This window comes from Emydura macquarii, unplaced genomic scaffold, assembly GCF_026122565.2.
Source record: "Emydura macquarii macquarii isolate MOO-44397 ecotype Brisbane River unplaced genomic scaffold, CSIRO-AGI_Emac_v2 contig_1119, whole genome shotgun sequence".
NCBI lineage: Eukaryota > Metazoa > Chordata > Testudines > Chelidae > Emydura > Emydura macquarii.
Window position 1 is genome coordinate 13988098 of NW_027131256.1, and position 21111 is coordinate 14009208.

The 21111-nt window shown below is 40.9% G+C and overlaps 1 protein-coding gene across 6 annotated transcripts in view; it reads left to right on the forward strand.

The window, feature by feature from the left end:
- The window catches only part of BBX (BBX high mobility group box domain containing), a 177729-nt gene that overhangs the window by 115933 nt on the left and 40685 nt on the right, over positions 1-21111 (forward strand). For all 6 annotated transcript variants that reach the window (XM_067546196.1, XM_067546199.1, XM_067546194.1 and 3 more), the window contains 4 exons: positions 3123-3190; positions 10409-10489; positions 13453-13533; positions 19055-19135. In XM_067546196.1, coding sequence (XP_067402297.1) covers positions 3123-3190; positions 10409-10489; positions 13453-13533; positions 19055-19135 — 311 coding nt within the window. The remainder of the gene's footprint in view (positions 1-3122; positions 3191-10408; positions 10490-13452; positions 13534-19054; positions 19136-21111) is intronic.

The following is a 21111-nucleotide window of genomic DNA, read 5'->3' on the forward strand; positions in this document are numbered from 1 at the left end:
GGTTTTTAAGACGGGTACTTTCTATATAAGAAACATCCCTTTGCCCCCCTATATTGTTGACCATTATTAAGTCAGGTACAGGATATCTGACACGAGGTTTCCATATATCCAATGTCACTAGCAGCGTCTCTTCTTATGTTTGTTTATTCTTAAAGCAAGATAGAAATTGTAATGGAGTGTTACTAAAAGATGTCTCAGCTGGGGTACCTTATAGGGCATAAGGCAAAGCTTAAATGCCTTCAGCAAGCAGACATATTGTTCAATGTCTCTCTTGCATAGACATTTCTTGCAATGTCTTTCTTCTTATAGCCCAATAGTAGTAAAATCCATCATTTCCAAACAAAGTGATTCTCCTGTTGCTACCTTCAGCAAGAAAGAAAGCGGTAGTTAAGGTCACAAATCAACTTCCATTTTACTATTAATATTTAATATGCTTTTCTGAAGAAAGCCTATAGTGAGATATCTCTTCTCTTTATTAATGTTGAATACCCTGTAAATAATTTTAAAATAGCATTTACCATTTTAAACGATCTTTCTTAGTATGTTCTTAGTGCTATAAGTAATACATAAGCACAAGAGGGCGTAAAGTTAATGCAGTGTGTTAACACACAAATCTTTTTTTTTCCTTTTTTATTATCTTATTTTATAATTTGAAACCTTGGTAACAGGATTTTTGTCCTCATCAAGAGAAGACATCCAACCTCCAGCTCTCTGCTTCAGCTGTAGCACAACTATTCTTTAGTTGCTTAAGCACCAAATTAAGCTTTCACTTTCCACTAAGCTGTCATTTTTTTCTCCTTTTGATTTTTATTTTTAAATACATGGTTTAAGTGTCTGTTGCAACTACAGTAACACTTTAAAAAAGAAAAAACCCTTTAATCTTACCTTATAATTAAGAAGGTTCTCATTTAAAGGGGAGAGAAACAAGACCTTTTGGAAAAGTAAATGCTATCACGCACATCATCATTCTGTATTTGAAGGATGCCATTCCCCCTCCACTCGTTGAATTGCCCCATTCCTTTGCTTTAACATCTCCCAACTGGGAGGCCAAGAACTGCTTGCCTGTCAGTGCAGTTTGATTGCTCTTCTGGTGAGGAGTGCCTTTAGAGCTTGGCCTGGCAAGATGATACTTCTGTTCTGTAATATGCCTGATTTCCCCTTCCCTCCCCTACCTTCTGCCTCCAGAGTTTTTTCAGTCCATTGCTTCGTAAAAATCCCACACCTAAGGCACCAACCCAATGTATTTTCTCTTTGAGCATTCTTTTAGCTTTCTTCTCACTGTTAATATGACTTGAAACCCGTATTTGGCCCCAGTAAGCTTTCTTTTTTTCCACCCCTGGGAAATGAAATGGGAAACTTGAAAAAAAATCTCCCAACGACACTCATTTGTGGGAAGGCAGAAAATTCATTCTGAACTAATGTGGTGCCTGCAGTGAGTCGTCTGGTGGCAGGGAGTGTTCTTCAGTCATTGGACGTCAGCTTGTCCCTCTTCACTCACTGAGTCAGTTGGGTAACCTTGGGCAAATTGCTTAGCTTCTCTGAGCCTCTGTTTGCTCATCTGTAAAACCAGTATAAAAATAATTTACCCTGTGAATTTAGCCATTATAGTTTAGAGATGAAAAATGGTTGTGTGATTAAGACAATGGGGACAGGAACTTGAAAGATGTGGGCTCAATTCCCAGCTATGCCACAGACAGCATGTGTGATCTTGGGAAAGTCACTTACTCTCTCCGGGCTTCAGAGTATGTCTACAGTGCACTGTAGCCCCAGGTCTGTGGGGCCCAGGCTTGTGGACTCAGTGTTTTCAAGCCCGAACTTTGAGCATTCATGCTGCATTGTAAATCTGGGCTTAAAATTGCTAGACCTGGGTCTCACAGCCATGTTAACACATCCCCACTGCACTGTGCAAGCCTGCTGACTTGGATCTGAGGCTTAACAGTGCAAAATGACAAGACTTAGACCCCATTCACAGCAGGACTCAGGCTCTGACCCATCCACAAGCAGGATCCTAGGACCCAGGTCCTGAGTTCTTGCTGATCTGAGTCAGACTGATTTTGATTTGTGCGTGGACAGAAATGGGAGGCCTTGGCTCAAACCTGAATCAGAGGCTGGGCTTAGTGTACAGTGTAGACATACCTTACCTGCAGAATGAGGATGATTACTTTCTCTCTCCCCCACTTTGTCTGTCTTGTGAATTCTTTAGTCCAGGAATTGTCTTACTATGTGTTTGTACAGCACACCGCATAACAGGGCCCTCATCTTCAATGGTGCCTCTAGGCATTACTCTAATATCAATCATTAGTAATAAAAATAAAGAATGCTAGTCTTCTGAGATCCCTGAAAAAGGCACTCTGTAAGTACACGGTGTCACTGTTCATTGCTTTCACTGTTTTTTATTGTCAGAACTCTTGAAATTCAAGAAGGCCTGGGAGGAGGGGAGGGCAATGTCAAAATCAAATACTTAGAAAAAGACTTTTATTTTTTAAGATTACTTTAACCCTACGTAATACTGTATCGGCTGGGTGACACATGGGCAGTTTGCCCAACCAAATGCCTACGCTGTACGAGTGCTAGGGATAAATAGAGGGCTACGTTCTCCAGAGCTGTCAGCCTGGCATGCGTCAACATTGAATTCAGTTCTAGTTTAAAAATAAGTAAAGAGCACACTTGCTTCCCTTTTGTTAAAACGAAGCTTCATGTCTGACATGGTCTTTCCTTGTTCTGTGGCTTAGGGAGGGTTAATCCCCCGGTCCGAACTTCCATTTACATTTGTAAATATTTGTGATATTAGTGCTGTTCTGCAAATGTTTTGTGTGAGACCATCACACTTGCTGATTTCAAGATATCCATTGCTGTAGTACTTAGAACCTGTGGCAGTAAAATTGTATATCCACACACACGGGAGTTAAACTCACAAACTCCATCAAATCCCTCAAACAGCTTTGAATGTTCTATCCCCGAGGGAATGTAGAAATGGTTATTTGTGATGCTCTTGGACTGGCATTGTGGCATCTTGCTTTGGAATATCTGTGACAAGTAGCCTTTTGAGGTTTTTCACTGCAGACAGTAGGTTCTTTCAGCATGCAGATGAATCACCTTAATATTTGTTTACTCTTGAACAGATCCTACACAGATGGGAGGCCTAAGTATGCTGCTTTTAGCAGGGGAACATGCCCTGACTGCACAAGAGGTAAGTAACTATCTCTCCTCCTTTGTCCCCAACCCCTTCAGGAGTGCTAAAGAGAAATGTTTGACAAGTAGGAGGTATTAATGCAGTATCCATCTTAGCCATCATTTGATGGCATCCGTGTGTGTGTGTGAGCAGCATAGCTGGACTCTCCTCAAAAGAGTCACTTCGGGCCTGATTTTGGTCTATCTTCTGTACTGTAGCAATATAATTCCACTGACTGACTTCAGTGATATGAGATCAGAAGACGATCCCTAATTAAGATATTGTTGTCAAAGATAGAAGTACTGGAATGCAATAGTTCTGTTAGAACGTGGATTGCAAGCTCTTCAGGGAAGGTACCATCTTTGCCTGTGTGTTTGAATAGTGCCTGGAACAACTCAGCATCTTTCCTGACCTGAGCCTTTGAGAGCGACAGCAATATAAATATTTAATAATAATAATACAATTACATCGGTCATATGTACATTTAAATCTTGAAAAGGCTGCAAGTGCTAGCAAACATCCAAGGTATTATAGTCCATTCCTGTTAATTAGGACTCTGTGTTACCCCCAGCAGGTAGGCTTTGTAGTTCATTCACCGTAATACAAACATTTTGCACTTACGTAAGACTTCAGTAAATACAAAATGTTTTTCCATTGCTCCAGCAGCAGAGACACTCTGTTAGTTTCTGTAGATTGGTTGCTATTCAGGATACATTTTAGGGCCCAAATCCTGCATTTGGTGGCCCAGATCGGCCCAACAGGTGCATTATAATGGTGTTTGTATATCACAAGTGAGATTTTTGATGCCCAGTTTTGAACATTTGAACCTGTGGCATAAATTCCTATCCCAAAAAGTATATAAAATTATCTGTGTGGCCATGGAACAGGGAAAATACTTTTAAATGTTCCAAAAGCTGAAAACAGTAACAGAATATACCTGGTTTGTATACAGGTAAAAATGAGAAAATTTTTGAAATGTGTTGCTCCTTGACTTACCTGCTGAGACCCAAGTTAAGGGTTGCACAAGTCTGTGTAGGGAGTGGAAGTGCTTGAGCTATTTTAGACATTAGCAATTCTAGGTACTATTGTAGAGGAACCATCTGCCAAACCCTTAGTTTGGAATCCTGGTATTCTGTAAGTGAAAGAGAAAGTGCTGTTTGGTTAATTTGTGGTAACGTGTAACTGTCTTGTAAGTATCACACCTAGAAAAATGCCCTTTCAAATTTGGGATTTACTACCATTTTTAAGGGGGGAAAAGGAGTTGTTTTGTTGTTTTTAAATGGGTCTGGTTTTTAAGCATCCACAATTCCTACTGACATTAAATGAGAGCAGTGGGTGCTCAGTTTCACTAAAAAGACGCAAAGAACTTTGTTCTCCACTCCTGATATGAACCGTTTTGCTTTGTATATGAAAGTGGTCTCCCTTAGGATGACCTCAAAGGTGCAAGATGCAAAATGCTCCTATGAGAGCTGCAGGGTGCATCAGTGATCTGTGCTTATGTTAATTTCAGGGCAGAAATAGGCCTCCTTTGTGCTTCACATAAGAATTTGTGTGGGTTGTACACCAGGCTTGTATCAGACACACAATTTCTGTGCAGTGTGGCTAATAAAATATTTTAGCCTCTCTACATCCCTGCATCCAAAATCCAGAACTGGTCAAAATAAGGGCCAGGTCATGCAAATGTCTCCTTTAAATCCAGAACACAATGTATCCATGTTCCTCACCTTGGGGAAACCAAAAAATCCAGAGATTAACCTCTTTCCACGAGGACACTGAGTAAAGTAAAGGAAAAGTTCATGTCATTTCTCAAAAATGCACACTGAGCTAAATGGGTAGAGTGGTCTGTTAACGTTGCCAACCACTCCTGTAGGCCAGAGTCCAACCGATGCTCCTGTTGCGTACTGCCTTATTCCAGTAGTCGTCCTTCTGAAGGCAGTAAGGTGACTTATGGAGAGAGGTGCTGCTCATCATGAGGAAGGGTGTCGGAATTTGGCCCGTCTGAGAGGCAGCTACTTGTAATGACATTTTTCAGTGGCAAACGTTACACACGTCTATGTTTTGATTGCTGCAAGGGCCATGTGGTTACATTTGAGACAGCCAGAAAAACTGGCTGAGATTCTGAAAGGGAATTTGAAGGGAGTTTGGTGCCCCGCAGATCTGGGGTTTTTAGATCCACAACGCTATCTTGATCACTTGAGCTGACAAAGTAACTGGTAGTCTTGGAAGGCTGTAATCTCCGTGGGCCTGCCTTTAGAAGGAGATAGTGAGATGCATATTGCCACTGAGTTTCACAGCTGTGTGCTACACAGCAAAGGAATGTTGAACTTCAGGACCAGTGGGGACGGTTTCAGGTTCTGTAGCCATGTGTGCTCTAATTGTTATAGACCCGTCTGCTCTTCATCTGCCCTTCTGCCTCCCTCCCCCTGTCACTCCTCCCACTCAGGCTCCTCTTCTCCCTCTCCCCCACAAGCTCCTGTCCTGGTCAGGGAAGAGTCTTCCAGTCAGGAAGAGCAATTGTAGAGAAAGCCCTGCATTAAATCACTATGGTCCTGGGATGGCGCTTACAAAGCTGTTGTGACAATTAAGATTTAGAAGATGGTGTGTGAATGCTGCGGTTCACCAGGATGCATACGTAGCCTTCCACTGACTGGGAACCTGGCAGCACCCAGACCACCAGTTATTTGGATAATTGTCCTTTGCAAAACCTTTTTAAATGCTGGCATTTATCCTCTGTCTCCAGCACCAAGGGGCAAGGCTCTGCTTCTGAAGCAGGGGGCTGAGAGGTGGAAATCAAACTGAAGATCTCCTATTGTGTAACATGAGCTCAACTGGGGTTGTATTCTCAAGAATCCCCTCAGTTAACCCTTCCCAGAATCCTCAGGCGAGTGCTGTGTGTAGCAGTACGTTTAGCAAGGGTGCGTGGTGTGGAAAAACCCATCCTAGATGGTAAAACAGGCCCTGGGATTAGGAACAAACGTAGCTATTGATCCAATATTGTATAGCTTATAGTATTTCACTTTGCTATTTATTAAATCTAAATTAAAGGAGGGGGGAGCACTAGTTTTATTAAGACCATACATTTCTTGAGGATTAATAAGGATATGATGATACAGATCTGTTAATCCTCAGTAAATTATCTGACATTCATTAACTTCCTTGTTAAATCTACATTAAATGAGGTACCAAGTGTTACTTGTAGTTGCAAAAACTGTGAATGGGCGGGGAACAATGTGAATATGTCAGCAGAGAAAGAGAAAAAGAGGAATCAACAGTGGCATTTGCACAATAGCTCTGTAGTTAATGCCATCATCCTTGTGTTCATCATGCTGCCAATTTACATCTCTGTTCTCATAAGTTTTCAACCAGCTACACTCTGTTTTCCAATATGAAACTTCAGTTTTGGTGACCAGCACAGTTTCTAAACACAAGATCGAGCTTATTAGAGAAGTGGGCAGGAGAATTTAAAGGTGGACACAACAAAAGAGGTTTTACGAGAAAATGAGTTGTGCTGCTTCTATTTTAGATGTTGTTTTAATTGTTAGATTCCAGCCTGATTTTACTATTTTGTTAGAAGAACAGACCATGAAGTGCAACGAAACACATTGTGAGAACAACAGAATCAAGAAGAGCTTCAGGATGTGTTGGCTTGTCTCCATGGGAAATGAATGCCCTCTTGATTCAAATCTGACATCTATGCCATAGATAATATCCCTTTATCCTCTTAGTGGTGACTTTTGTTAGACTTATAGCAACACCTAGTGGCTTCAGTGAGTTACTTCAGAGAAATTACTCTGAACAGCAGTGCTGCAATTTTGCTCTCACTCATTCCTCGTGCCCTTAGTTTATATTAATCTATCATAATCTAATCTTGTAGCAGTCTAAGCTATTTATAGGGTGCCAATCACTGCAATTTCTTTATTCCTCTCTTTCCTTTTTACTTTACCAAAGATGTGGGGGAAAGTGAGCATATATGCAAAGCGTGAGGATGCTTCCCTTCTCCTTTGAGTAGAAAGGATGCACTGTGCTGTATAGGGACTAGATATTTTGAACTCTTGGCTCAGTTGGTAACTACAAGGCCATGTTACCTAAGGTGTAAGTCACGAGTGATGGTCTAACATCAGTTGTGTGTAGCTGAGAGTAATGTGGTACCAAGTTGGATTGGCAAAAGAGGACCGATAAACAAAAGTAGAGAATTTTTACTTGTAGCAGAATTAGTGATTACTGTTACCATTCTAGGCCCCGATCAAAACCTTAAGTACGTACTTTAACATTGAACTCAGCATGGTTACTTATGTGTAAGTCTTTGCAGGGATCTTAGACTCTTTCATTGCTTCAATTCCAAATTCATATCTGTGCAACTTGAACCTTAACTTGGAAAAGCTGTCCTTGGCTTGGGACTAAATGATTTTTGAGGGTAAAATATCTGACACAACTTGCAAACAATCCATTCTTAACTTAGTGAATTTCAAGGAGGAAAAAATGAGACTTAATTTTTAATTACTTTAATTGATTTTAATGATGCCTAAATCAGCCCTTCAAGGTGAGTATCAATCCGGACTTGAATGTCTACAGCTGTGGTTATTCCACAGCCTCATACAGTTGCTTTTCAGTAATTTTTGTGGTCTTGTACAGTAGCTCAAACAGCTTCCAGACAGATATTCTACCTGGCCTCATGCATCACGGTATGTGCAGGTATGGGGTGACAAGGAACCTCTTCTCTCCTCTCCCTTTGCATGCCCTCCTGGGAACTGAGTACATTTACAGCCCTTGTTCTGCATAAGGCTAGCCATGCTCACCATCCCAAATGGGTAGGAAAAGGAGGTGTGGAGCAGGCTCTCACTGTCCCACCACTTGCATACTGGCCTGGAGAGTTGTGCGGCACAATCCCTCTGGGAACTTCTGATGGGGGTGTCACACTGCTCTGCATGTGGCACTCTGCCTTAAAGACAAAATTAAGCCCTTGGGGGTCTTTTCACGTTGATATTCCACAGCCTGTATTACAGTCAAACTTTACTGGTGACTGGGACAACATTGTAGATGGCTGAATTTTATAAATGTAATAAATAAGGGGCCATATTCTGAGAAAGTTTACTCTTGGCAAATCCACTATCAGTGAAATTGCCTGAAATTAACCAACTCATTAAAAAGGCCAGGAGCATGCATTACAAATGTACCTTTTTCAGTCATTGTGATGATTATAATTAAGTTCCATTTATTTATGGTATTTTCTAGTACACAGTACTTTATAGCAAGTGTACTGTGCAGCGTTTTGTAAACAGCATCCTGCTACAATTCAGTTATGTTAAACTGTGGTTGAGAGGAAGCAAAAGTAACTGTGCGGAATAGCAAATTGCTGTTTGGCGAGATTCTTTTGGAATGTGGATTACAACATTCAAGAATGGTATTTTGTTGAGGGGGAGGGGAAAATAACTTTTTTAAGGAGGGGAGATGGCAGGAGGGTGTCACGGTAGCCTTGTGGGGTTCTTTGTATAAAATGTCATTCACTTGTGGCATAGAAGTGGCATTGGTTGTCCTGGGGGGGAAATGTAGTCCTTTAGGGAACATAGGAGGCTAAATGAGATGAGAGATCAGCAGCAGCATGCTGATTATCAGAATCTCAAATAGCAAATTCCTTGGCTGTAACTGCTATCTGTGCCTATGCTGCAATGAGTAGACTTCAGGAGCAAACTGCAGAAAGAACAGCACATTCTGGTGCCTTTTCTAGTCCTGGTTGTTTTAATGAATCCCTGTGCTTATAGACGACACACACGTGTGTGTGCTCATAAACATATCTCCTTAGCTTGTAAAGTTCCAAAGTCACACCCCTTAAGCTGCCGGTTGGTCAGTTTTTCAGTTTATATGTAACATGAGCCAAGAAAAGCACTTCTGCAGGGATCTCAGCATCTTTCACGCATTTAAAATACAATTACAGAACAATACAACCAGCAGTCTCCCCTCACCTCAAAATCAAAAATTACCAATCAGTAAATGGGGAAGAAAATATTTGTGTCTGAAAAATCAGCAAGGGCATTGGGGTATATGTTAGTAATTGCCATTTGCAAATGTATTATGGTGAAGAAATTTATGATAAATAGCCAGGAAATGGTCTTGTTTAATATAACATATAATGTTTTTATTACAATATTTTAAAGTCATAATACAGGAAATTGCATCTGGCATTTAAAGATTCTATGTGGGAGGATCCGTAGAGCCTATCATTTAGTATTTGTGTGTGTGTGTGTTTTGCGTGTGTGTGTGTGTGTGTGTGTGTGTGTGTGTGTGTGTGTGTGCTCACACCCACAATTCCACAAAGCGTCCTCACTTTTGATAGGCTGTTGATCAGCTTCCAAAAGGTCCATGTACATAATTTTACCATGCACTGCTACACACTTCTATTAAATTGCAGATACAAGTCTTCTGAGACAACAGCTGTAATTCTTTACCCTGAAAAAATTGACATTTCATAAATATATTTCCTACTTAAAGTTATCCTTTAAATGGGACTTGTTCTCCTAAGTCACTTAAATGTTTTTGAAAATGGAATACAAAGCAATTCAATCACAATAGCCTTTATTCTGACCCACAAAATAGTGTTTTAAATGTACTATTTTTACTATCTTGATTTGTGTAAAGTGACTTTCAGTGGAACTTGTGGCCCTATGTCACTTAAGCACTTTTGAAAATCCCATATCGTGTCTTTATGTTTATGTGAGCAATGCAAGACTTAGTCTTTTAACTACTCATTTTCTTGCTTTTAAGTACTTGGGATTTTTTAAATGTTGTAAGTAAATACACTTTTGTCACTTAGCAAACGTAATTGGTTTTTGAAATGGTGTGGGTTGTGTTTTTATTTTTTGAATAATATTTTTTTTTCTCCATAACAAATTTATAAATAAGAGATGTAGCAGTCCCCATAGCATGATCAACGCTAGTCATTTCAGACTGTCTTTTTAATATTGGGTTTCATAAAACCTTTTGTGAAGTTGAAAATCAAAACCAAACACTGTATTTTGGGCCTAACTGCTGTTCAAACTTTGTGAAATATATTAAAAAGGGTACTAAAGTACTGATCTTGCATTTAATTTCATTCACTTCTATGTATCGAGGTTTATGAAACATCAGGCCGTCCATCTTCTGTTAAACGCTGCTTCTGAATGCTGCTGCACGGTATTTCTTGTTGCTGCTGGCTTTGTAGGCACCTCATTGATGTTTTATTCACTGTCATCGCTGTTTCAGGTTTCCTCGAGTACTTCCCAGTCTGATGCATCTAACTCTACTGAAGAATGTCAGAAGTCACCATTGTTTCAGTTTGCAGAGGTGAGTTTCCAAAAGTAACAGGATCATTTTTTCACAAAACCTTTTTTTTAAAAAGAAATCCCAAACACTTTAGCTGAAGGAAACTGGGCATTACTCAAATGTTTTCAGCTACACGCCCTTCCCTCCCCTTGCCCCCGTTCCTATTATTTATGGGTAATGATCCATTATCAGTTGGGGAAGCCAGATTTGAGCTGCAGAAAAGTATATTTAGCACATGATGGAAACCTTAAGCACAATAACATAATAGTGTTCAAAAAAGCATTCAGTTAGATGTGGAGCAGAAATGGCCTTAGCTGACAAGGCTCTTTACTTACAAACCAAGAGTCTGATAGAGTTCTGTAGAGTTAAATTATACATCTGAGCCAATGTAACCATTTTAGCGGTTGACTCATTCAGACGTAATTGTACTGCTTCTGTCAGCCTATGGATGCTCCACAGTCTTCCTTTATTCTATAGCCACAGAGCTGACCAGACACTCTGGGCCCATTCCTGCAAAGATTTAGAATACACCTCAGTCACTAGAGATGTATGAGTAGTCCCACTGAGGACAGAGTAAGTCTTGTGTGGATTAGGTCCTGAATTCTCAGCTGCCATAGAAGGCAGACTTTGTATTAAATATCCATTTCCCTGCCTCCTTTCCTTACCTACCAGTAGAGCTTCTTTTTGGCTTCACGTTTGGCAATCTGATACCAGAGAATGACTTCAGCTGACTTCTTGAACATGTTTAAGTCCTTTGAGAGTCTGTCAATAAAGTGGGCTCACTGTTGCAAACAGCCAGAAAGGGTCTCGGGTTAATGATCAGCAAGAGTTTGTTGAAAACTCCAGGTTTCAGGATATTGTGGTTTTAAGCCCAAATGGGACCATTGTTGCCAACTTGACGTACATCCTAGCCCCACAGCAAAGTATTTGTACATTATTGATTTTGTTGCAGGGTGAAAATGTCTTCTCTTTCAGTTTGATATTCTGTAAAGCACTATTTTAAAAGTATCTTTTGTATGTCTGGAGCTTATTCTTTTATTTTTTTTTAAATATATAAAAGAGCAAGAAATGTAAGCGACCAGTATAAGGCTATTATGTGGAGCACTCAGTTGAACCAAAGTGTTCAAAAGTTTTGCAGCAGCTATTGTTTTGGTATGTACGCCATGTAACGGCACATCTCCAATAGATGCTGCATGCTGCAAATGTCTTTTATGGACAGTACACAAACTTGGCTAAAGTTTAATGGATTCATTGACATGATATCTGTTCCCAAAGAATCTCAGCCCTTACTGAACATCAGTGGCTCTTTTGAGTTTATGCATTTTTTTTTTCTGATTTGTTAAAATTATTGTAAATAATCTGACACCACAAATGTAAATATGTGAGTTGTGCAAATCTTGATGACTGTAGGGGGCGCTGTGTGGCTAAATTCTGTACAGCTCTTTGGGGGGGAAGGAGGAGGGGAAGAATAAGGGCTAATCTAAACCCAAAGAAATTCAAATAAGCTGAAACACTGGGCCAGATCCTTAACTGGTGTAAATCAGTATAGCTCCATTGAAGATAATGAGGCTTTGCTGATTTACACCAGCTGTGGATCTGAGCTCTGTGTCTTTTAATGCTAATAACTGTTCTTTCTCCTCCCCAACCCCCAAAATAAATGCTCGTATCTATGTACAGTACAATGCTGGTATGTATGGAATGGGATTTTTGTCTTAACTTCAACTCACAAAACCCAAGGTTCCAGGTTAAGATCTGAGATCTCCTGAAATAGATAGACAGATCCTTTATGTATCAGGAAGGATACCAGTCAGAATAAAATGTATAATATGTGTTTTAAATTCTTAAGAGCTAGGGGCTTTGCTCTCAAGAGAAGGGGGGAACTCAGTTTGCCAGCCAGTAATAAGATCACTTATCACCACCTTAAAATTGAACAGAGTCCGGTGTCCATGTTGGTGGTGGTGAGAATAATAAATAAAATACTCATCATTGGATATTTCTAATGTAGTGTTTGCACAATCCCTACAAAATAGTGAAAATCACTCTACTCTCTCTTTTTAATGGCCTTTTGCTTGGGGTTTCCTGGTAAGTCTGTTAACATATAGGAGAAATCACAGCTCACCTACTGACTGCATTTGTTCATTTTGCAATGCCTTGGGGAGTAGGAAGGAGGGACTTGGCGCAGCATTTTACTGGGTGCTTTAGTTATGGTTATGCTGAGGACCTGTGACCTCCCGCTAAATACCATTGGCTTTTCCTCACCCAGTGCCAGGGTAGAGTGCCAATCCACAACCACATCTGCACATCCATCTTTTATAAGGTGAGCAAGTTGGAAGCTACTCACATATACTTCATCTGAGATGCCTATTTATTGGCCTGCCTTCATTTCCTTGGAAATTAAAACATGCTTCTGGTTGCATTGTGGCCATTTGCGGCAGTAAAAAATAAATTGCTGTGCAAACCCAACATTAATCTGAAATTCTGATTCCATCTGCAAATGATACAAGCTATACAGTGTTAAGTGCAGTGTCTATGGCTACTGGAACTTATCCAGTGCCTCGCTTTGGTTTTGTGCAGCTATTATGAGGTCTACATCCACACACATTCCAAACTAAGTTGCTTATTATGCTTTGTAAATGCCAGTGTACTGCAGTGAAATACCCTTTTTCCTGAGCTCTAAATTATGAGGTGGTAGTGGTTTTTTATTTTGCTATTTTGACTATTCAGTGAACAAGTAAAAGCTCTTTAAAAAGCTATTATGTTGTATTGATTCTCATGGTGATTTCAGTAGTTTGTGATGTTAAATACTCCGCACAGATTACCTTTTATTAGTCCTTTAGGAAAGCAAGTACTCTTTTTACAGTGTAGTCCTCTGCCATCCATCTGCATGGTATTGACTACAGGGAGTCTTTGTACATTTGGTATAAGAAGTGTAGAATGTTGAAGTTAGAGATAATTATATAGAAAATAATTGTTTTTCCCTCCAGCTCTCTTCAAGCCCATCACAACCCGATGCCCCTTCAGCTGCAAAACAAACTGAGGAGTCGGCACTATTTCAGTTTGCAGAGGTATGACAATTTAACTTTTTTTTTTCTTTTTTTTTTTAAGTGGGAGAGAGGAAAGGCTGTTGTTAATTGCAGCTGAGCAGCCTTTGCGAGTGTAGTGGGGCGATGGAGATGTTCAGGCAATAGTCTATATAATTATACGCTCCCCTTCTTCTGCATCTCAGCTTAACTCTTTGCTGAAGTATTGCTCCAGTCTCTCTCCCTTTCTAACTGAGATAGAATCCCAGTTTAGAGCAGTTAGGTAATAGCTAAATGTTTGTCCACAGGCTCTGTAGCATCTAGGGGTAACCAGTGCTCTCCTCCCAGCTCTCTTTAGGCTCACAAAACACACCATGGTGGACCAAACATGATCCTTCCCTAGTAAATAAAGCTAGAATAGTCCTGATTTGTATCCAAAGTGGCAGAGAGACAGGGACTCGGCTCTCACAGCAGACACGTCTCTTGGTCCTGTGTCCGTCAACCACTGAGTCCACAGGGCTGCTTTAACTCCTCTATCATCTTCCCCACCCTTTTCCATCTGATTGGCTCTGCTTTCAGAGGGCATTAGGGCATGACAGGTCAGGTGCAGTGACCACAATGAAAGCTTCCTATACAGTCTCAGGACCGCTACTGAACACACCAGCTAATTCCTCCACCCTGTTCTGGATGTTCCTGGGTCCTTCCCACTGAATTGCCCTGCCCTACTGTTGGCACCTGTGCGGAGACATAGATTAACCAAATAAGCTCCATGTCTCCTCCCCACTGCTTCTCTCTCCCTCCTCAAGAGAAACACAGTCAAATGCTGCAGTATAAAGCATGTGGGTTACACAAGGTATTGCTTGTGGAGCTAGGTTTTCGTAGTCTCTGTTCTTTCATAAGAACTGAGGTTCTGCCTGGCCCTGCACTGGCCGTGCACTATGGGATCTGGGAACCCCCATATTCCCTACTTCTTCCCCTTTGTTCTCATATGGGCTTGGGCACAATCCATGCCTGTGTCTTTTCTGTGTGTGTTAAGTTTTGAACTAATTATGTGTTGCCAGACTATGAGGACATTCAGTACACATCATTACTGATGAGATCTAGGTATAAAAGAGTAATTTACAGGTGACCATTAAGGGGCCAGAATGTACAGACTTTTCAGATGTACTAAACGTTTTTCTCTAATGCTTATAAATCAGATTGGGCAACCCTTATGGGAAAAGCCTATAGAGTTTAATAGCATGAAGCCACAGGGTGAGACTTTGGAAGCTAACTCCAGGATTTGGGGACACAACTCCTATAAATGTGAATGCCACAACTGAGTTGTGTGGCTAAATCCCCTCATCAGCTACTAAAATCCCTTACCATTGTTTGTGTCTTAACAACTCTCTTAACAATCACCTGTAGAACTGAACAGTATTTTCAAACCACCCTAAAGAAGTTAATAAATGATTCTATATCTGTTTTTAGAATTCCACAGAAGCTCTGTAAAAATCTGTTAATATTCCCTACATTTCCGGTAGGAATGTATTGTAAGGGAGTGTCAGCGCATTTAACGATGCACCTACTTATGTTCAGTTAGTTCACTCAGCATATTGAGATGTTGTCTGAAACAGCAGAAGTCAGGGGGATTTGAAAAGTGCATTTTATTGGTTAATTTGAAGGAGGGAGTTTTTGTTTTAAATATAGGATCTGTTTTTTTCTGTTGGAAATGTTAAAACATCCCCTTACTCTGCTACATGTAGTTAGGAGTAATTTTATGTTGGAAGAGAATAATTTCAGTTCCAGGCTGGCCTGGCCTCTGAAGCTTAGGACAGTACTTTACTTCAAATTTGGGAGCTGAGAGAGAGAAATCTGGACAGGGCCATAAAAACACGGCAGCACCAAGAACCTTTGTCCACCAAGAGTAACTCCTGTGTGTCATGCCAACATCATTGCAGCACTAACTGCAGTGACTAGCATCTTTTTCCACAGCACCAGAAAAGATGGAATGCAGATTGGTTGCATCTAGGTTGTACAGTGGGGAAGCACAGAGCAATCTATAGTATCTCTTTAAGTCCTTCTTTCTGCTGTTGGCCCTGCTTCTGCTTTTTCTAACACAGGGCTTTTATTCACACAGGGCATCTTTGTCACATTTGGCAAAAGTCCCGTTCTTTGCTCTGCCACTTCTTACTGGGCCCTGCCTATTAATGCATTGCTGCCCTTAGTAAGTTAAATTATGGTAAACAATGTGCAACATACTTCAGTGAGCAATGTACAATGCCACTAAAAAAGGAGTGAAAGTAGATATTTAACCGGTAGCGAAATAGTCCTGTGAAATAATATGAATTGCATTGTGAGCCAGTGTGCCTGGGGATTCTTGACAGCCGTCCCAGACAGCATTTTGTTCTGACTGGGTGTTCCTCATATGTTCCCTTTCTCTTTATTCCCTTCACAGCAGGAGTAGATCAGACTGACTCTTTGTGAAAAGAGTGATCCCATCAAGTAGATGGGTCACATATAATGGCCATCCTTTACCCCAGGAATAGAATTCCCCTGTCACTCTAGATAGCTCATTATACAGCATGGCATTCTTTCTTCCTAAAAGTCCCAGTGTGCCTTTCACCTTCTTGTTTTCACCAAGTGCTATATTTTTCAGTTAAAGCTGATGATCTGGCTAATGAGGCCTGCCCATTCTTGACCCGCCACCACAGGGGATGAAAGCCCTAGGAGTAGTGCAGCACGTCTGGAGATGCGTGCAGATGCCGTAGTGTTCCCAGATGTTTCAAAATCCACAGGAAAGTCCCACAGATCTCAGGATATCGTTGAGCTGAGGATCCGTGCCCCTGCTCACCTTGTAGTGGTCCTGCAAACACATGACCACTTGATGTATTTACAGCTTTGTCCCTCTGTGGGCTTTTTCGGGAAGGTCGTGATCTAGACCAGACGTTGGTCAGGGTCTGGGGTGCACTTGGTTGTCATTAAGACTTCTCTGGTCATTTGCTGCTGGCTGCTCTTCTCTTCCTTTCCACGTGAGGGAAGTAGAGCAGATGGAAATTCATGTTCTCTAGGCCTGTTGAATATCTGTTTGACAAATGAGAACAGATGGTGATGAATGCTGCGTAGTGAAGATTGCAAGCTCCTTTTGGATTTGCTTAAGTAAATTCTCATCTTTTATTAAACAGAGAAAATGTTTCCAAGGAATGATGACAATAAAATCACCAGTCTAATCAGCTAAAAAAGTAGTACTCATCTTGTAGCTGCTCTATTAAAGCTTTTTTCTCATCTAGACTAACTTAGAAATAGGGATCCTTGTTGCAGCAATGTATAATTGCCTTTTCTATTCCCACACCCTACTTGCAGTCAGCACTTGCGAATGAATTCATCCCGGGTGCAGTTTCACTGACCCATGTGGAATGGACTTAAAGATAACTCTTTACATTTTGTTTGGGTTTTGTGCAAAATATTTAAATCTAGCAATTCGAGACAAAATGCCTGCGAATGAGAGGTTGACCTAATATTGGTATGCACAATGGATGATTCACTATTCTTCCTCCCTCCTCCCACCCTCAACCCAAGTTTAGGATAAAGCCACAATCTTCCTATATAGATTCATCATTATATAAAATATGCTTACAGTATTAGTGTGTGTTAAGGCCTTAACAGTTTACTAAATGTTTGAGTTGCCATACATTCCATAGGCAACAAAAAGTGTACGCCATGGCATATGCCTGCTTACAGTGGATAACATACAACGCATGACATAAATAGCAGCTAAAACATTGGCAGTTATTGTAAAAGGGCTCTGAGAGGTAACATGATCCTAAAAAAGATAAATGTTCGTGTGGGACCAGAAGCCAACTCTGTATAAAAGAACTTATCGTTCATGTTTGAGGTTAATGGAAATTAGGAAGGTGTTGTAGGTACTGATAATTCTGTTACAACTAAAAGATTACATTTAATTAGAAGAAAGTAAAATTTGCTCTCATTGGGAGCTGATTGATCATTCCCTCACCTCCCAAGCCCAGCAGACATCTTCTCTAAGATAAATTCTCATGTTACTGTGTTTCCTGCCGTTTGTTCTCAGAGCTGTTGAGTGTATTTCATGTTAAGGTAATAATATGTTGACTTCTCTCACCTCATAATTAATGATGCATTTTCCATTCTGTTTGGTTTTTACGTGAGGTCTCAGAAATCAGAACTTGCCTCTGCGCGAGCTCATGCTATATTTCAGCAACTTGGAGTTATTTTTCACAGCCTCTCTGTAGCTTTGATATTGAATCGAGATCTGCTCTGTGGTTAATATTTTTATGAAGTAAGTTACTGTAGAATAGAAATGAAAGAAACTAAGGCCTGGGTCCTGCAAGCCAGTCTATGCACAGGCAGATCTCTGAGTACACTCGCTCATTGACTATAATACTCTGAGGATTTAGGGGGTCTGCCTTTGTAGAGCTCACTGCAGGATCGGAGTTTTAGATTGGAAGCTGTCTGAGGCAGGGACCAGGCTATACGGTGCCTTGCACAATAGAGACTCAGTTTTGACTGGAGCTTCAGGAGCTACTGTAATAGAAGTAATTGTTAATAAATATCAAACAAAAATAATGTTCCAGTGTATTTTAAACAGAGGCGTATGGTGAATGTATGGCAATGAAATGGGTGTTCGTTTTTTAATTTCAGTGTATCCCTTTGAAACTGCAAAATAAAGTAATCTATTCCAAAGGAAAGATGTGATATAAAAACACACTGAACCCCATGGGTGGACTAGCCTGCAATCAAAAATTAGAGTGGCCTTGTGTATCCCGAAAGACAGTGAATATAAATATGTTCATCATGAAGAAACTGTCTCAGGAATACCTATCCCCTGAAAAGCCAATGTTAAAGGACAGAGCCTCTCATTCCAAACAGTGCCATTTAATTCTACAAAGCCAAGGTTGGGAGAGCACAATGAACTGCTACCTTGATCACTCTGAGCAGTGTGCCTGCCATTAGGTTCAAATGTTTTCTTTGCTGTGCCACCTGTAACAACAAGCAGATTAAGGCACATCTGTGAGGGGGCCCTTTAGGCAGCCGCTAAGGTAAGCACAACAGTGTCCCTGTAAAAGGGCAAATAAGACCTTATTGATCTGGAAAACTTTACTTACTCAAGCTTTTGTTTAAGTTTAAAGGACTAGACTGAAGTCTGTGCCCATATCAGACAAATCATCCTCTGCTTTAAGTAACTACACGGAAAGCTTCCCCAAAGTTTTCAGTGTAATTTTATATATTAGCAAAAGACCCACCTCTGCTAAGTAACAGATTTTTTCCCTGTTCCCTTAGACGGTCACTCACGTAGGCCCTGATGCAGGAAAAAAATCGTATGCACATGTTATGTCCTGTTGACTTCCATGGGACTTCAGCACATGCTTCAGTGCTTCCTGAATTAGGGATGCTTTCCTAAGTTGGGGTCCAGGAGAACACAAGTGCCCTCTGTTGATACTGACGGTCTGCAATATCCCAAGAGCAGCCAAGGACATTCTGCCTTTTCCCCCCCTTCTCTCTTTCCCCCGTAACCCTGAAATGTTCTCTCTTCTGTTTGTTCCAAATGTAGATCTCATCACATACTTCACAACTGGGGAGTCCTGAGTCTGTGAAGCCATGTGGGGAGTCAACACTCTTCCAGCTGGCAGAGGTAAGGTTCCTGTCACCGTCATGATGTGAATGGTGTGCATATTTTTCCAGAACGGGTGGTAATACAAGTTAGTCTAGCACCAAACTGAGCTTTAGCAACAAATAACCTGAATAGTAACTCAAATAAGAGTGTTGCCATTGGGGACACCTAAGGCTTAACTTTTTTAATTCGTTTATGTTGTAAATGTACACAGTCCCTTAGAAAGCAGGATAAGATTCCTGCTCTGGAACACTCACAGTACGACTCTGATAAAACCACCACTCAGGACAACAGCTAAGGCAAGAGGCGGTGTAGGTGACTTGTCACTGCAGATACCAAGGTCCTGATTCAGAAAAACACGTAATCACGCTTCAGTAAGTGACTTGAATAAGACTTTAGCATGGGGGATGCTTTCCTGGCTCAATGTAGGCAGCAAGAAACATGTTTTGAGGAATGTAAGGGGTCTATATGAAGAGTGGGAGGCTGCAATCAGTATTCAAGGTTAAAATGACCCTGTGAGTATTGGCATTGATAAGTAAACAAGTTGAGATTTAGGTGTTCCAGACTGTATTGGCAGGCCTTGATGCATGTGAAAATGTCAGCTTGTTTGTTGTTGATAAAACATATCCCATCCCCTTGAAATTTGGCATGCAAATATTATTTTTAATATGTCAATAACCTACAAATTAAAGGCTGTGCGCTGAGTTCCCCCAGACAAACAAGGAAAAAGGGAGCATTTCAACATACTGTTCATTTAATTATTTTTGTTTACTGTGCAAGACCACAGCTTGCAGATTTCAACGCACAAAACGGCTCACTCACTCCCATCCAAATGGCACCCCAACACTCATTCTGGTGGAAAGAAATCTAGAGTCTGGAACTGTTGAAAAAAACCCTAGAATTTGGACCCACTTAGCGTGGGTTTTTTTTCCCCCCCGACTAGTTTTGTGCCTTCTTGTTTTAAAAAAAAAAAAAAAAAAAAAAAAAGAATACTAGAAAGATAAATTTTAAAGAACTATGCATGAGTGGAAAGAAGAGATTTGCCTTACCCTGTAGGCAGTCCCCAGGCTTCGGCAAGGTTCATTAGTGTGTGCTACAAATTGCCAGCAGAGTGCATGCTAGGGTGATCACAGTTAGCAGGACTTAGTGATCTGTAGGAGGATGTGAACTTGGCAGCACTGAAAACCAAAAAAACTAGTGAACACTAGAAATGTGTTGAGCTATCCCCTTCCTTTGCTTACTGGGCAGCATTGTGTGCGTGATTGTAATGTTATACCTCTTTCCTAAGAGTGAGCCTGATTTCACAGGAGTACCACTGCTGAATGAGGCCTGATGTTTGCATATCACCATTAGGTGAAGTTCTGACACTCTTAAGAAGCAAATATTCAGGGGTCATAGGAAAGTCCATATACTTGGCCACAGGAGTGCAGTGTTGTAGCATAATTGGAGCAGACGGGAAGACTGAATCTGGCGATGAGAAACTTGGATCTGAAAGAAATAGCCATGAGCCTTCTCATGATGATTATTCAAATAGGTTCATACAAACCTAATTTAATATGCAAACTAAATGTAATGTACAGGCTCTGACTTAAATTTGTAAAACTGTGGCAGATGTTCTGCACACATCCTTCTTTGGTAGCAGCATATTAGCTCTGGCTGGGTCAGCCTGACTAGCCTGCCCTTGTGGTCCACTACAGCACTGTTTCCTTTGTCTCAATGGTTTTTCCTTCAGTCTTCTGGGGAAACTCGTATAGACTTGTAGAGTTTAAGGCCGGAAGGGCCCATCATGACCATCTAGTCTGACCTCCTGCACGTCACAGGCCACAGAACCTCACCCACCCACTCCTATAAGAGACCCCTAACCTCTGGCTGAGTTACCGAACTCCTCAAATCATGATTTAATGACTTCAAGTTACAGAGGATCCACCATTTACACTAGTTTAAACCGGCATGTGACCGTGCCCCATTCATACACGTGATCCATGCCCCAGGCAGGA